We start from the raw sequence: 18,193 nt of genomic DNA, 5'->3' as shown, positions 1-18,193 counted from the left end.
TAGTCCCCATCATATGCTCCTCCTGTTTTATAGTAACAAGAGACTTTGAATCAAGGATAGATCTGGGAGAGGTAGCACACCCTTCCTACCCACCGAGTGGAATAAGATGTGGGTGGCATTCCACAAACGAATAGAGGGAGAGAAGCAATCAAGGAGCAAACTTGCTCCCATCATAAGAGCAAAAGTTCGCCCTACACTTCAAAAGCACTTAGGTAATGGACAAATGGCTAAGCTTCCCTCCTTGACTAGTCCTTGCACTCACTCTTAGGCTCCCCATCGACAAAGATGCTAAATGCCTCTGTACACAATTATCATCTCATATCAATATATTTTCATCAGTAGTAGACTTTGATGAGGGCATCAATGATGTAGGTCATAGTCAATGCAAGAAGGGGGGTGAGAGGTCATCAACAAGGTGGGATTCTCCCCTTAGTCCTTGACTTATAGGAAATGCACAAAAAGGGTGACTTGTGAAAGCCTTATGGGCCACCATTATGAGTCAAAAGTGGTTCCCTCAACCCTTTCCTTTACTTGAAACATCTTACCTTCTCCTTGCCTCTCTCTTCATTATGTTATGCAATGTTTGGGCATTATTTGTTGGGGAGGGAAAACAAGGGTTTATATAGATTTAGAGGAGGAGGTAAAGTGGAAAGGGAAAGGAAACGAGGGAGAGATGAAAGAAAATGAGGGAATAAGGGTAACGCGAGGTAACGTGACTGATCTTGCACAAGGTTTATATGTCAAGGAGCCACCACCATGGTTAAAGACTAAAAAAAGGCACCACTGAGAGAAAACTCTAGTACAACCATAAAAATAAAAAATTTGATGCTCCTTTTGTACATTTCCTTTGAAAATATTGAAGCATCATCATATAATTGTACAATATTCTTAAAGAGGGTTTTAATTCAACTTTAATTAATTGATACCAAAAGCAAACATTGACAATAATCCAACCATTTAGAGTAAAAGAATTGATATTAGGGATCTTACTTTGATTAATCACGTAAAGCAAAGTTGGGCTACTTGTATTGAAGAGACATTTGCATGTAATGAAAGGAAGGAAGTTGAATAGGATACGAATCTCTCTTGTGACTAAGGAGCTATTAAGAGGAAATTCATGATCATTAGGCAAGCAAGCGGGCGTGATGCTTGGATGGATTTACCATCTACAGAGGATTGCCCCCCTTGATGCCATATGATGCGAGTTCCACGCCCACACTGCCATAGCTAAGCGGCAAGGCCATTGGCCACGTGTCGGGTTCAAGTCCCACTAGCAGATCACATCAAATTTTTGTCATGAAGGAATTGCTGGCCAATAGGCTCTCCAAAAGGGTGGTGGATCTTGCTTCTCTCAAAAAGATCAGGGAAGTGAGACTTGACCAAGGCTGGGTAAGGTGAAAGCCAAAGTACTTACTCACTACTTAGGGAGAGGGAGGGAGAGACGAGATACGTACCCAGCAACTCTGTGGCTTCTTGCAAACAAAGATCTGTCCAAACCCTAATCTTTTCTCAGCCTTCTTCCTTGTCCCGTCTTTCCTCTACATTTCCATATCTTGCGATCTACTAATCCTCCTCCACAATGCTCCCAACTCGACAGTCTCCCAAACCTATGAGCTCCGTCAACCCTTACTTGCAGTTCTCTCCTAGCGGCGCTCCCTCCCCGCAGCTTCGTTCGACAACCGCTGCCTCCGAGCTCGACAAGTATGATACATCTCTCCTCTCTGTCTCGTCTTTCTGTTTTCGATTATCGTATCGATTGCCGGTAGCTTTCTTGAAAGTTTTACCATTCACGAAGTACTGCAAGCTTTCTTTTCTCATCAACACCCGACGCTTTTCCTTGTGGCACTTTTTTCGGGGAACTGTATTGCGCCTTGGATTCCCCAATGCATTCTGCCTTTTTCTTACTTCTCTTGTATGAGTCAGAAGTCCATCGGTCGGATTGGCTATTGTTTCTAGAAAAGCCCCTGAAATAGATATTTTGTTTGCTAACAGGTATTTGTCGGAGTTGCTAACAGAACGGCAGAAATTCGGTCCTTTCATGCAAGTCCTGCCTAATTGCAGCAGGTTGTTGAATCAAGGTGCGTAGCTAGCGCAAGTACTAGAATGGACGGACAAAGAGTTAATTTTGGTCAGTAAAGGGTGAAAGGAAGGTAGATTAGTTCATGACTATAGAGAGTAGGTGGAGTGACACTTTATCGAAGCTGTAATATGCAATATAGTGGTATTCCAATGTTCGTGAGAATGCAACAAAACCTATGCACTTCATGCTCAATTGTGTGGAAAGGAAGGTTTATCAACGTCTTCCAAAGATAAATAAAGGCATATAAGGCTGAAATGTATACACCTAGTGTAGGACGTGTCTAGTGAGGTATACGTATTGAGCTTGTTTGAAATGTTGCGACTTCTTGGTAAGTCATTTTGAACTTGCAAGCTTGTCAAAGATGGGCATCACCATCCTTCAAACATTCTAATTCGAGGCCTTCTTAGCCATTCACCACAATTGTGTGAATTATCTTGATTTGTCACTCTGAAAGTTTTCTTAGAGTTTTTAAAGGGAAGTTTCCTTAGCTATGACTTTTAACTGTATTGAAGAATCCCAAGAAATGCAACCATTCACACAAATATGTGAAGAAGGAACAGAGAAGGTGGAAGCAGAAGAGTTGGTAGAGTGTGCAATAGATAAGATGGAAAGAAACAAGAGTGGAGGTGGTTTTGTCTAAGTGACAAAACCACACTAACCCACTAATTGTGGTTAGGGGGGAAAATCTCTAGTGAAGGAAAAGTGTCCCTAACGCACTTATGGATTACATTGGTCACTGCATAGAATATGTCAATAATTGTAACCATCCCCCGCAGTGCCAATGTGATGATGTACAAGGAAGTGATCAATCACCAAAAGGAGATAAGTTCAGGGCACTGCGAAATGCCTCAAACTTCTCACATGGAAGTGCTTTGGTGAAGATGTCTGCAATATTGTCATGTGTTGACACATAGATCATATTGATCTCCTCTCCATGCAACTTCTTTCTGACATAATGATAACGAGCCTCAATTGGCTTTGTGCGAGCATGAAACACATGATTCTTTGCCACTGCTATAGCACTATGACTATAGGTGAGAAGCGGAGAAGGACCCTCCAATGAGAGAGAAAGATCAACACACAAACGACGCAGCCAAACACATTTAATTGTGTTGTTGTGAAAGCTACCCTGTATTCAGCTTCACATGAGAAAGTAGCCACAGTAGATTGTTTCTTGCTCAGCGAAGAAATGCAAGCTTTTCCCAAAAAGAAACAATTACCACTTGTGGACTGCCTAGTGTCATAGTCTCCAGCCCAATCTGAGTCGCTGTAAGCATGCATCTGTAAGTCACCCCCCTTGGGAAACATTAAGCCATAAGACTTTGTGCCTTGCAAGCACCACCCCATGTGGGGCCTTTGCATTACATCATCACCTATGTCATGGCCTATGGCACTAAGTGTGCCTCTTCTACACACACAACCATATGATTGCTAGTGGATGTACACATGCACCTAGCAAGCCCTTGATCACACATATCCCAACAAAGCCTTTGTGGGAGCCGGATTCAAGGCATAATTGGCATACACGAGCCCTTCGAGCCTTATCTGTGAGGCAACTTCTTGCTAGTGAGCATGCATCTATCCATCTCCATGAGAGTTCTATTTTTTCGCTCAGCTTTGCCATTTTGCTGAGGGGCAAGCCATCACTGTAAGCTGATGTGTGATGCCTTTCTCCGTTAAAATTGCCTCAAATTCCTGAGACATACACTTCCCCCCTCTGTCAGTGCGTAATGTTTGCACCTCGAGTCCTGTCTCATTTTCAACCTTGGCCACAAAGTGTTTGAAATGCATAAACACATCTGATTTTTTCTTCAAGCCATAGACCCAAGTGTAATTTGTGTGGTCATTAATAAATGTGACATAATACAGATAACCACCCAAAGTAGGTGTCCTCATGGGACCACAGACATCCCTATGTATGAGCTGTAATTTTTGGACAGCTCGTATCGCACCATCCTTTTTGAAGGGAAATCTATGCATCTTATCGAGGATGCACCCTTCAGAGGCATGAGGAGGAGGTGACTCCAAAGGAGGCAATGCATCAACCATAGCATGCTTGTGAAGTGTCATCAAGCTGTCATAGCTCATGTGTCTGTATCTGGCATGCCATAACTCCGAATTCTGCATGGTAGCAGTGGGAGGGGGCATAATCATTTTCTTTGTCTTGGACTGCGCGCTTGGCATTTTTAAAGATGACCTGAAACCCTTCTCGATGCGAGGACACTGAAAGTAAATTCTTCTTGATGCTAGGCACTTAAAGAACATCAGAAATTCTGAAATCTGTGCCATCTGTGGAAGTAAGTGCAACCTCACCCACTCCACAAACTGAATAAGAAGAATTATTAGCACAAGTCACCCTCTTTCTAGCGGGTGGTGCATGCAGAGATGCAAAAAGACTCTTCCTGGAAATGATGTGCTTGGATGCACCACTATCAAAATACCATGTGTTTAGTGTCTCATTGAGTTGAAAGTGCATGCATCCTTCGAAGGGTCATAGCTGCAAGTTAGGAAAGCATAAGAGTCATCCTCAAGAGTGGCTGTAGTATCTGGACCAGCCACTTGAAAATCTGAAATGCAAGACAAAAAGGCATAATCCTCTTCCACAAAGTTGCCTGTAACATCAGCTCCTTCATGTGCAGGAGGGGCTGATGCATCTAAGACAGCCATACATGAATCCTTTTTCTTTTCCTTTGCTATTCTCTTCTTGCATTCACCAATGTAGTGACCCGGCTTCTTGCTGTAGTGACAAATACCCTTCTTCTTTGGCTTCTCTGCATCACCTTTAGCCTTGTGACAGGGCTATCTGGAATCAGCTTTATGCTGATGTGTAGGCTGATTTGCATGTTGCTTTTATTGTCCTTTCTCTTTGGGCCTGAATTTTGAAAGCATGGAATGCTCTCCAAACCGTGTGGCCATGTTCTTCTTGGTTTTCTTCTCTTGCAACAAGAATTCTACCAACTCCTGAAAAGAGAGAGGATTGCCATCCCCCCTCAGCGACAAATTCAGCGAGGTATGAAAACCGAGACACGACTCAGGAAGAGAATTTAGAGCGTTGGTAATCATCTCTGACTCAGGAATGATCTCATCTATATTCAACAATTGTTTCCGCAAATCCTGAAGCTTGGTGAGGTGATCATTCATTGAGTCACCCTCATCCATATATGTGTGAGATAGCTCTCTCTTCAGGAAAGAGACCCAGGCCTGACTTTCTTATCTCCCGCTACCTGTTCACTTTCAATGCACAATCTGACCTCCTCGATGGTCTACATATTTCTTCTTCCACCGCCATGGATTGATAAGCATGCCAACACTCTTTGGAATTTGGATAGGCCTTTATCTTGGTGCAATCACAACTCAAGAAAATTTGGAAAGCTAAATTGCCATTGAAACAGAGGCTTTTCTTTTGGAGATGTATAGTGGGAGCTTTTTCCATTGGGGCGAAATTGGCAGCACGTCGCATTGCTTCCCCTTCTTGCCCCCGTTGCTCTCATCACCGTGAGACCGTTCCCCATTTGTTATGGTCTTGCCCGCAATCCCAGATATTGATCACTCATGTCTCTCATTTGCTGCGGCTTCGGTTTCTCTCTATCAGATTCGGGAAACTCTTCTGGATGTTTGGATGCTCCTCATCTCAGATGTCTCCATTCCTCCTTTTCTTTCGCTGGGCTCGTTTTTGGGTACTATGGACTATTTGGACACAGAGATTGCATTCTAGGATGGGACAACAGTTTCCTCAGGCATATGCTTTGTTCAGAATGTCCCTCAAGCAATCTTTATATGATAGTTATGCTGCGAGGGACTTGGATGCTACTAGCCTTGAAGTGTTTTCTGACCGTTTTTGAGATCTTCCATTAGGCTCTCTTTTCGAGTCTAATGTCATGTACATTGATTTCATGTTAATAATATAGTTACTAGTTTCACAAAAAAAGTGTGTTCAGATTCCGCTGCACTCTCACATGGTATCAAAGCCACCCACGGTTGGCTAGACATCGGAGGAGTGGATGGAGTGTTGAGCCAGCACACAACGAGGAGGTTTAGGGTGCTGTTTGGAGGTGTCGTTGAGGAGGAGCATGTACGAGGAGTGGATTGTTAGAGTGTGCAGCAAGGGGTGACTTCGAAGGGTGTTTTCAGATTGGAAAGGAGGTGTTCCGGAGGGACGGATAGCGAGGAGTGAAGGTATATTGGGCTGTCAGCCCCTTCATCCTCTTCTCTAGCCCTGTCCTTTCTTCAACTTTCTGTCTCGTAATTGTCATATGTTTTTTTAATCCCCTTCTGTTTACAAAACGTCGTGAAGTTCTTGCTAACATATTCCCCAACTTTGTCAGCTCGAAGAAGCTTGAGTTGTTGCCAGTTGTCCTGCTCGTCCTCTGCTGGCTACTCTTTGAACTTCCCAAAGAGCAGCATCTAACTTCTCCTTTAGGAAATATTTGCACACTTTTTGACTATGGTTATTTATAAATGTAAGAAAATATAGACAACCACGAAAGGATCTTGTGGACATACGCCCGTACGAGTTGAGTGAATGTTCCAAAGGTTTGGCGCTCCGTTTTTGGCTTTGTGGAAAGGGCTCCTAATTCTGCTTATCCCTCTAAGACAAGGTGTGCAACTAGATGTGAATCTTGGGAAGTTTGATCACCATATTCTTTTGATGCATCTTGGTGAGTGGTACATGGCCATAATGCTTTTGCCCCAACATGCTTGCTGAATCTTGATCACGAATAAAGAATGCATTAATCCCATATAGGCCACCGTCCTTGATCCTTTGAGTCACTATGTCATTGCTCTAGCAATTTTTGAGCAAGACTCCACCTTTATGTTGTTCTTTGTTATGGAAAAAATTGAAAGTAAATTCTTTACAAGAATTGGCGCATACAAAACATCAAAGAGAGTTTTATGCACACCATTATGAGTAGAGAAAGGAATAAAACCTCTCCCTTTAGTCATTGCAGATGGTGATGGCTGACTCATGAGGAAAATGTTTAAGTTGCGAGAACCACTCCTTGTGTGGTTAATTAGACTCCACTGTTGAACTACCATGGATCCTCCAAAGGTAGATACAAAGTGCTACCTTTGCAAAGAGGAATTCGCCTTGGCGATGTTCATGGCCTTGCTTGTAACATGCAACGGTTAATGATCGTGTAATCGCAGCAAGACCACCTTTAAACCTTATTGCGAAGTGTATGTGTATGCGCCATAGAGAGGAAGAGAGAGGGTTTTAGAGTTAGAGAAATGAGACGACACTAGATTAGGTCCTTGTACCACTAAGGGCCCCCTTTTCCAATTAGGAAAGAATTGACTTTATACCTAGAGAACCTGTAAATACAAAACACTCCTTGAGAGTGCATGGATATGCGACTCTGAGGATGACAAGAGCTGGCCTACGAATGCATGAGAAACGGACCAGCCATGACCAAGGCCCAATGCTGTCCATGGTGTCAATGTAGGCCAGTGTGCAAGGCTATCAAAGAGGCTTGTGCAGACCACGGACATGCATCGGAGCTGTGTGAGTAAGAGAGGTGAAGGGAGGACGGAAAACTAAGAGATATGGAGCTGAGAAAACTGTGTGAAAGCTAAGAGATACGGAGATGCACTAGGTTAGTGTTTCCATCTTAGGGTTTAGTTTGGTCTAGGTCTCAACCTAGGGTAGACCATAAGGACTGGCACTTTTTTGAGTTCTCCAACGGAGATGCACTAGGTTAGTGTTTCCATCTTAGGGTTTAGTTAGGTCTAGGTCTCAACCTAGGGTAGGAAACTGTTAAGGGTTGGCACATTTCTAAGCTCTCCAGTGGGTACCAGTGCACATGGACTGAACTAAGGCTTGAGAGATTGACCTATGTAGCTCGTGCCTGACTATACTTGGCGGGCTCACAATTGGTAAGGTAGGTACATTTAATGTAAGGATGAAAAACATTCCAACAGTTTTTGACATAGTAATAAGAATTGTTTTCTAGTTTTTGTGTTGGTGTTTTATTTGTTTTCTTGTATGTGCATTGGTTTATCTTTGTTTACTTATTAGAATTAGTGTTACTTTTTATTTTGATATTCTTCCTAACTTAAATTCTCTCTCTCTCTCTCTCTCTCTCTTTCTCTCTCTCTCTCTCTCTATGCTAGTCCTTGCTATGCGTGATGGAGTTTGTGGTTTGCAACCTTATGAGTGAGATTGAAACTGTACTATGTGTTTTTAGTGGATGAGTTTGGGCATGTTCTTGGATTCATCCAGATATATAAATTAATTCATCTGGAGGTAGACACATATTTTTTGTATCAGGACTAGACACACCGTCCTTCATAACCTCTTTTTTGTAGAAATGGTTGGCTGGCCCGTTTTGAGACCGCCACCGTTATGCTCATTGTATCAGTTATCTTTAGTCTCATAGACCTTCACGGTCTCCCGAAGACTTTAATAAACTTTCTTTCCTTCTTTCTCTCACGCACGCACGCATGCACACACTTCTTTTCTTCATATTGGATTTGTTATCTTCCAATTTTTATATGAAATTTTTTGTTGTTTGGGTTTGGATTTTAAAGCCTAGTAAGCAATGGGTTGGGTTTGTCCAAGAAATTTCATAATAAAGTTTTTGTTGTTTGGGTTCGAATTTTAAAGCGTAGTAAGCACGTATATCCAAGAAATTTCATAATCTAGATGGCAGTTTGTGTTGGGGTATTGATGAGAGCAAAGCTACCCTTGCTTGTTAAGTTTTTCATTTTTCATTTTTCTCGTTTACTCTTAATTTTGTTTAAAGTCGCTTACAAACTCGCTTTTTGCTTTGTTCTTTCTCTTGTTTTATTAAAATTTGGATTTGTAAGAGACTTAAGTAAAATTGTAAAGTCTTTACAAGTAGTATCTTGAATGAAGAGAGTGTGGACTACTTTTGATTAGCCTCCTCCTTTAGTGCTAGCCTTTGTCACAGTTGAGTCTGCCCTTCACCTCTGGAGTGTTGGCAGAAACTTAGCATGAAGACCTTTGTATAAATGGATGCTCAAGTATGTGTGGGTGTGTGGATTTGTATGTGTGTTTATACTATGGTGGCCTACATGCACTGTTGGGCGTCGATGACGTTAGTGGGATGCCATAGTAGCTAGTCCTTGCTATCCTTATGAGTGACTATCATGAGATTGGAACTGCACACTGTGTTGTGTTTTTAGAGGATGAGTTTGGGCATGTTCCTGGATTCATCTCTCTCTCTCTCTCTCTCTCTCTCTCTCTCTATACATACATACATACATATAAAATTAGTTATCATCACATCTACATTAAACTTGCACTAAAGTAATATCATTCTTTTCACCTTTTGTTCATACCTTCCATCTTGTTACATATCGCCGAACACTTTTTCCGTTAGTCTCTTTGAGCTCCATGTTGGTACACCTTTTACTAATTTGTTGGAATTTCAGATTAAGGACCATGGCAAGATTATTTACATTGAGCAAATTTTATGGTTTGAAGTGGTACCTTTTACTAATTTGTTGGAATTTGAGATTAAGGATCATGGCAAAATTATTTACATTGAGCAAATTTTATGGTTTGAAGCTGTGCACAAAAGAGAAGCTATCTCATTTACTAAGTAACAAGACCATTGGTGGGTGGTTTAATGCCAAGAAAATGTTTTCTTTTGTACTTGAAGATATAATCACATTGTCTAAAGTAAGCTTTCTATTTGTATCACAAGGCTGACCTCACAGTTCAATCTAGTTAGATGGAGTGGCATCATATTCCAAGGCCACAAGGCAGACCTCACATTTCAATTTGTACTTATCTTTATATCTTGTGCACGTGTTTCATTGTATGTGAAAGTCAATCCTACGAGTCATACCATTGGGAGTATGTATTCCTACTTGTAGGTCAATGTATAGAGTGACGTGTGCACATGGCATACCTTGGGTCCCTGGAGGAGGGATTATTTTAACTGGAAATCTTATCGCAATCCATGCTTGAATTATAGCTTGTCATTTATCTGGATCAGGTCCCACCATATTCTGAGGATAAGGTGTTGTCCTCTCGGGCATGTTTTCGTGAAACCTTTTTGTAATCTGAAATAAGGACTCCAAATTTATCATTTTTGAGGTTACTGGATCATGACAAAGGCAACATCTTTCACCTCCACTTTGACTGGCTTATAGCTTTTACTTGACAAATTTCATCTGAAAATTACAGGTAATGCAGGCATGATTCTCCTAGGCAGATTGGCAAAAGTTGAGTTCATGTGTATAAGCTGTTGGGCTTTAGATAGAGCTAAGTCTAGTTATAACATGTATCTGATATTGAAGTCATCTCATAATCTTTTGCAACAGAGATCATGAGGATCACAGGCCTTGTTGGAACGACTTCCTATGGGGAACATGATGCACTTGAACATGGCAGTCCACTTGCATCTGGAGGGCATATGTCGAATGGAGCAGGATTTGACTTGAATGGCTGGTCTGCTTTTCAGTCTGAGGTAGATTGTGACTTGGGTTCGTTTTTTACAATTGGAGGTTCACATGATGCTGATGTTCTTGTGTTTGATTTCTGAACCGTTTACTTGTGTCAACCTGATTGCTTCATTACATTCTTATGGGACTGGATGTACACAGAGACTGGTTCAACAGGCCTCTTCCCTGGCATGGCGTGGATTACCGGGAGTGGGTGGTGTCCCTGGAAATTCTCCTAGTCCTGTCGTCAAAAAGATCATGCGAATTGAAGTTCCAGTTGACAATTACCCCAATGCAAGTTCGCTATTTTTTGGAAGAACTTGTTTTTTTTCATGTTGTAACTTGAAATTTCATAAAGCCTTTTGTGCCCTTTGACTACAAGAGTCCAGAAAAGAGTTTTAAATTCTGTCATGTCATATCATGCAGTGGACAATTTGAAAGTGTAACTTGTTTTGTGAGCAACTTTTGCGAAGATTATACTTACGTTTAGCTTTGAAAACAGTCTGAATGTTCACAAATATCTTTAACTTGCGTTATAACGTCTTTCATTCTCGCAGCAGTTGATTATATTAGTCTTACTAAAATTTATCTGTCCTCTTTTGTATGGTACAGTTCAACTTTGTTGGCAGGCTGCTAGGGCCACGAGGAAACTCTTTGAAGCGCGTTGAAAATTCCACAGGATGCCGCGTCTTCATCAGAGGAAGGGGTTCTGTCAAAGATTCGGATAAGGTAGGCTTGTTATTACAGCTGTCCGTTTCCAGAAATGTAAAGATTCCGATTGTCGTTCATGTCCATTGGCCTCTGGAAAAGAATAATGGAGCTGCAGCTAGATTGGCAACAATATTTGCCATTTCATAACCGATGAAATCTATGGGGATATGGGCATGTGAACATCTTGAAGTTGTCAGGAGTGAAACTAAGGCCCTTGTCATAGAGGTGGTTTCTGCTATGAGGTTGCCTCCAGATGTCGTGACTCATTACTCCCGTTTTCCACTATCTAGGATCCCTGCAGGCATGACAGACATTGAGAGGGACTTACAGATCACAAAATTTCTTCGTCAACTCCATTCCTATGAACCCTGCTTAACTGTAGGTGTGTCCTTTTCTAGACTGGCTGCTCCAACTTCCTTTACCTGGACCAGCTTACTCTGTCCACTTTGCTCTTGGGTGGTGATTTACCTACTGTAATAGGCTTGGCCTTGCCTGTGGGGAAAGCAGGCAGCTGTACAGCTATAAGTGATAGCCTTGTAACCTTGTGATTGTCAAAGTTGAACCAAGGTTCCTTGCCCCTTTCTAGAGGCTCCACCCAACTCCTCCGATTGTCTCTAGGCTGGTGTGTTACTCAAATACCGTCTATGGCAGTAGTCACGGGCAATCAGAATCTAGAAGGTCTGCTCCACCTATAGTGTCAGGTGATGTTTTGGTTGAGTATTCCGCATGCATACTGAGCTCAATATTGCATTTAGGTCTAGGCTGACCATGTATGTATTGAGTCTTGTCAGTGTTCAAATGAAATGAATGGTTGGCTCGATGCTTGGTAGCACTGTTTGTGAAGGCCTAAATAAGGTTGTAGATTTCAATTAACATTAAGCAAGGTCTATTTATGATTGAGAGGTTCCAATATCAAGCATAGTTACGTGAAACGCGTTTCAGAGGCCTTTTTTTAAGGAAATGCTGTTTCAGAGCTGTCCAGAATCAGAAACACCATTTTGGTGGAGAAATGTTTCCAGGAGGAACGGCATGTGGAAATGTTTTCTCAAGGGGAAACACGCTGTTTCGCCTGCTTTGAACACACACACAAATCCACTGTTTCGCCATGCCATTTCTCATTACCCAGCTTCGCCTCCACTCCAGCAGCCTTAGCCCTCTCCGCTCCAACAATCTCAGCCTACATTCCACTCCACTCCAATTTCAGCCTCCACTCCATTCCAACTTCAACCTCGGCCCTCTCCTGCAGCCTCAGCCCTACTTCAGCCTCAGCCCTCCAACCTCCCTTAGCCTCCTTCAACCTCCTTCAATTCAGCCTGTTGCTGTTTTTTTCCTGCTGCAGAAATCTCTAGGAAACAATTCCTCCTCCTCTCTTCCTCATCACCCGGCTCAATGCTGTTTTTTATTGGCCTTTCCCCCTTTTGAACTTCGAAGTTACTTCCAACTTCCTTCCAAGTTTCCGGTGAGTTCTAAGTTCTCTTGCAAGTTGCAGCCCCGTGCGGCGTGCTCCCTCTTTGCCCAAACATCTATGCGTGGCCATGGCTTCAAGAAATCGGATCTCTAAGCATGAAGGGGAGCACACCCAATGCGGGGCAAGTACGATACCAAGAAAGGAGGCGCTCGCAAGTGGATATGCGGTTGAAAAGAGGTGGGATCCTTGAAACTGTAAGGTGCCATCTTCTTGGCATTAAGGGAGAGGGGATGCAAATCGTGTTGGAACAAAAAGAAGGGATGCAACGAGAGGTTAAAGCATTACGTGGCTCAAAGAGGGCAAAGAGTGTTACATCCACTAGTGGAGGAGTTACTTCAGGTCCTCGTGTGGCTACTGCATTCTAGAGTCCTCTTCCCTCTGCTACTACTATAGTTTCTTTTTCTGGGAGTGCACATGCCATCTTCTTAGCATAAGGGAGAGGGGATTACAATATGCTTGCAAATCGTGTTGGAACAAAAAGAAGGGATGCAACGAGAGGTCAAAGCATTACGTGGCTCGAAGAGGGCAAAGACTGTTACATCCGTTGGTGGAGAAGCTACTTCGGGTTCTCGTGTGGCTACTGCATTCTAGAGTCCTCTTCCCTCTGCTACTACTATAGTTTCTTCTTCTGGGAGTGCACATGTTGTTGGAGCTATAGCTCCCGCTGCACCTCATTCACCTCCCCGATGTGCACGTAGGCAAAGTAGCCTTTACATAGCATGGCATCCACAAAGGGGGAGTCAGCATTTGGGCCTGCATATATCCCTCACATTTGATGTTTTAAAGGGAAAGCTTCTAGATGGTGAGGTGATGGTAGTTAATAAAGCCATTCAACTTGTGAGGGAGATATATGTGGTGAATTTGGTTGCAAATGGTCGGAGTGATGTGCGATGTCACTCACTTGAGGGCATTTTGTCATATTGTAGAGTATCTTTACTCTACATACACTCGAGAATACCCCTCACATTTGATGCATTCAGGGGAAAGCTTCTAGATGGTGAGGTGATGTTAGTTACTAAAGCCATTCAACCTGTGAAGGATATATGGTGTAAATATGCGGCGACTTTGGTTGCAGATGGTTAGAGTGATGTGCGAAGTCATTCAGAGTATCTTCACTCTATGTAGGATGGCTAGATGCAGAGCATGACATGCAATCTTAACTCATTTCAATTTTCAGATTTTAGTATTACATAATACATTACACATAAACGATCTTGTAACATCTATGTGCAATGCATATTTAATGCATATATCTGTAATTTGTGAGATTTGAGTTGGGGCTGTTTACATGGTGGGAGAATTATGGAGCTGATTCCCGCGAGCTGCAATCGCTTGCCATTCAGATTCTTAGCCAAGCTTGTAGGCTCCCTTGGGAGCGCTTGTGTGAAGTAGCGTTGCCCATATTTGATGTACCCCTAAGGCATAGGGCCTTGGCTTTTTGGTTTTTGTACTTTTGACGTATATGATTTATATAATATCACCTTTTTGTTATCTTTCTTTTTTCTTCCTTTCTTCTTTATTCATGTTATCTTTCTCTTTTGTTTAATTGATGTATTTTAGTAAGGACTGGGTTTGCCCCGTAGGTCTTTAGAAACCCAATATAGCTGCCTATGCTTGGGAATTGATGACACAAGCATTGCTTTGCTTGCTAGATATGTCTACCTTTTGTTTTGATATTTATTTATTTATTTGTTAGCTCATTATTCTTCTCTTTCTTTCTTCTCTTATTTTCATTGTAGCATTTTGAAGTTTAGAATAACAAAAATGTAAATTTGTAGGATTAGATATATTCTAGTCTTACAAAGGTATGTATATACCTTTTTGTTAGTTCTTTGAGTGTTTTTCATTGATTTTATTTCAAATTTGTACTATGCACTAGGCCATAGCATTTTGAAAGTTTATGTGTTAAATGTAATTTCAAATGTCAGTACTATTTTTGAATTTTGAATGGTTATTGCTGCCTCCTTTTGTCCCTAAAAATCCCTTGCTAATGTGGCGTTCTGTCGTTTCGGCCCTCGAGAATAATCCTATAACACTTTCATTTTTTCGGTTCCCATTTCCGGTTTTGTTTTCTCTAACTTTGGAATGGAGGAGTGAAAATTTGTCATGAGCCGTGGGTAATGGAGTGTAGGTCTTTCTACTTTTGGGTGACTTCGTTAGATTACACTGTGCTGTTTATGAGCGGTGCCTTACCGGAGGAGTGCTCTACTTGAGACGTTGAAGTCACTTAGAAAGAAATAAAAAAGGAAACTCTATTAGTGTCTTTAAAAGTGCAAAGAGCTTATGAGACATAATAAAAGCCAAATATAATAAAAGCGAAGGGGTGGGCCTGCTAAATTGGGCAACCGCACCCAAGGATGATGTTTGAGACGAGGATATCAAGCAAGAGATATGCTGCCCTGTCTCTGTGGGAGAGTACATAGATGACACCATAAAAGGAGGGGAGGGAGATCCTGGTCAGTAGGTGAGTCCGTGAGCTGACCATATGAGTGACAGAACCTATGTATGTTGTCTGGGAACAACTCCCTCGGTTGGCTAAGGATAGAAGAGATGATATCGGTTGACGCTCTCTCCTCTTGTGTGGTTTCTAGGAGGGAGCACTTCGTTTCACAAGCATTGCCGTTAGTCGAGTAGTCTATCTCCCCAAGGTGAATAATAATGAGGAGATATTTGCGGTTCGTATGCGTGGGTGAACTTTGCCATGTCGTGGGTCTTGACTACATCGTGCCCCATGTTGCTCGTGGCTTGGGTCATCGGGGTGGAAGAAGCTAGTGATCGTCCTCTGGGTGGACTTCAACAAGCCTCCTAGTCTCTCCTCTATTATCAAAGGAGTCAACCATTAGTGTTGGGTCTCGAGTAGGAAATTTGCCAAGCATCAATGATCAGGATCAACTAGGCAATCCAAGACTCGTCCAAATCCGCTCTTGAATAGACAGTAATGCCATCCACGGACCTTAATAGTACACATGGCATCTGAATAAAAATTGCTCCTTGTCTCAACCTCGTGCATGCCACAATTGTGTAGATCCGTTTCTAGTGTGGAGTGTCCTTTGCTTGTCCCGTGCGAATATGTAGTCGGTGAGAGGATTCTTAAAATGACCCAATTGAGATTTTCAAGAGATGCTCTGAGTATAGCCTGGGATATTGTTAAAACTCTCTATTGGGATCTGGAGGCAATGATCTTTGCAAAAGGTGAGTTTTACTGAAAGCTTTGTGGGGTGCTAGTGAGGTCTTGTATGTGTGGAGTTGTTAGAGGTCCTCTCTGATGACCCGGTTTATCTCCTTGATAGCTGAGTGGAATGGATAGGGCCTCAAAAAGCTATACTGAAACAATGGCCGTTTGTCCAAATGAAGTCCCAGGCCTACAAACCATCTGCGTGTCTGAGCATATCAACTCCTCTGATTTGTTTCTAGTATCATAGATGAAGTTAGGGCTAGTAAAGGTGGCCTCCGTTGTCTTGATTTAGCTGTATCAAAGTCTCATACTCTGTGAAGGTATGTGGTCACCATTAAGTTGTAGAGGTGACCCCAAACTTTGCTACCAGGATATGGTGTGGGACTGATGGCTTGCAATGGATCAACTGTGCAAGAAGTAGAACCCGTAGCATCTTGACATGAGACCATTTTATCTTATATAGATCTGCTCTCAAAGGGGACTGCCTACTAAATCCTAAATTTGCAATATATGATGTGGCATATGTTCATTTTTGTCACTAAGGAACAATATGGTTGCTCTTTTTTTCTCCTTTTGAGTGCTACCTTATTATGTTGCATTGCTGATATGATTGATTTATATTTTTCAGGAAGAGAAATTGCGGGATAAACCTGGGTATGAGCATCTCAATGAGCCTCTTCATGTTTTAATTGAGGCAGAACAACCGGCCAATGTCATAGACATTCAGTTGAACCGTGCACGAGAGATACTAGAAGACCTCCTAAAGCCTGTGGTATGATCTCTTTTGTTGTGTTATAGTTCTAAAGTTTAGCTTGGTTTAAGGAACATGTGCAGCATCACTGCCTTCTTATTTTGATGATGGAATTCTGTTGATCAATTCAGGATGAGTCACATGATTACTTCAAAAAACAGCAACTGCGTGAGCTTGCAATGTTGAATGGGACTTTGAGGGAGGATACACCTTCCTGGAGTGGAAGCGTGTCTCCATTCAGTAATTCTGGGATGAAGCGCGCTAAAACAAGACGATAGTTATCCAGCAGCTTGCCAGCAGTTATCTTCTTCTGGGTTATGTGGTGTGCTCCGAATAAGTAAGAGATTGCTCAACAGGCAGTTACATTTGAGATCCTGGCTGTAACTACAAAAATCTGTGGCTATATTAATATGCCCTCTCAGCAACTCTTGTTTTGAAGCAGGTGCACTCGCTTTCTATATTGTGAGATCTACTCTTCTTCTGTAAGCTTAAGAACTAAGAAGATTTCTTCATGAGGATGGGTACTGAGCTGCAGAGCATTATGTTGGAGCAGTGCGTAGATGTTAAGTCTGTATAGTTTTGTTATAAGCCTAAAGAAGGATGTGAATTCCGTCATCCTTTCTAGTAATAGATCTTTGTATCGCAATACTGATCATCAATATTTCTGAGGAGCCGGTTGCGTACACGCATTGGTAACAGGATTGAAATTTTTAACACTTTCCAAACCTAATGTACGTTTGAGAAGTTTAAGTTGTACGGTGTGCTATGATATTTGCTTCTATCAATGGTTCATTTTTTTGTAACCAACTGATTGGGATTCTGATGTTTTTGAATCCCATGTTAGGATGTCCTTGATTTTCTGCAATTTGTGGATGAATGCACATTTTTATACGTTTGGAGTTTTGTTTTGGTTGTAACAATGTTGGAATGCATTTACATGAAAGTATTTCTGGCTCTGCATGGGTAAAAGTTTTGAATCAAGAATTAGAGGAAAGCTATCGGGAAGCTTAATTTCTGCAACAACTAAAATTGTAAAGTCTGGTTATTGGATTTTCAAAGGAATGTTTGACGGTTGCTAGTCATTCTTTATCAAATGAATTTGTTAACCAATCAGGCAAGGGTGCCAAGGATTCCTTGCACTGAAAGAAGTTCCTGTTGTAGTGCTTGTACATGGTGTGTGTGAAAGGGGCTGACTTATTGATGCTCCCCTGCCAAAGGGGCTGACTTGAACACGTTTGATTAATGATCCCTTGCTGTACAGCTGGGAGTTTTGACTGAAGCTGTTCTGTTCAAGATTTGGACAAGAATGGTAGACCTTTGGTTTCTGTTTCGCTTGCAGTGCTGACACTTACTCTGACCTTCCATCAATGAAGCAGCTACTCTGACATGACTTTTGACTGATGCTGACAATGTTTCGAGAGCAGGTATATTAACACCACCTAACTGTATCTTTCAAGAGCCCTCAATTAACTAGGCAGTGAGGAAGTGGCCTTTAGACCTAACTCAGTCAGTCTGCCTTGTGTGAAGTGTCTTTTGCTGCAGTTTCATGTGGGTTCCTACTTCACCTTACTATACTTTTTCTGGTGGTGAGATAGG

At 42.0% G+C, this 18,193-nt stretch overlaps 1 protein-coding gene across 3 annotated transcripts in view; it reads left to right on the top strand.

The window, feature by feature from the left end:
* Positions 1–1,339: 1,339 nt before the first annotated feature.
* Positions 1,340–18,193, top strand: part of LOC147901581 (KH domain-containing protein At3g08620-like) — a 37,107-nt gene continuing 20,253 nt past the window's right edge. For 2 of the 3 annotated variants that reach the window (XR_015540987.1, XR_015540986.1), the window contains exons 1-7: positions 1,340–1,701; positions 1,993–2,078; positions 10,373–10,518; positions 10,655–10,786; positions 11,105–11,221; positions 16,475–16,618; positions 16,729–17,039. Coding sequence is in view for 1 of the 3 variants with exons in the window: in XM_087374519.1 (XP_087230645.1) it covers positions 1,580–1,701; positions 1,993–2,078; positions 10,373–10,518; positions 10,655–10,786; positions 11,105–11,221; positions 16,475–16,618; positions 16,729–16,875 (894 nt within the window). In the remaining 2 variants the exon portion in view is untranslated. Of the gene's footprint in view, positions 1,702–1,992; positions 2,079–10,372; positions 10,519–10,654; positions 10,787–11,104; positions 11,222–16,474; positions 16,619–16,728; positions 17,347–18,193 lie in introns of those variants that run through there. The other variant, XM_087374519.1, reaches the window with a different exon arrangement.

This window comes from Dipteris shenzhenensis, chromosome 5 (genome assembly GCF_047967505.1).
Source record: "Dipteris shenzhenensis isolate YYH24624 ecotype China chromosome 5, Dip_SZ_1.0, whole genome shotgun sequence".
NCBI classification, from domain to species: Eukaryota; Viridiplantae; Streptophyta; class Polypodiopsida; order Gleicheniales; family Dipteridaceae; genus Dipteris; species Dipteris shenzhenensis.
The sequence above is the reverse complement of the archived record's forward strand: the minus strand, read 5'-3'. Positions and strand labels throughout refer to the sequence as shown.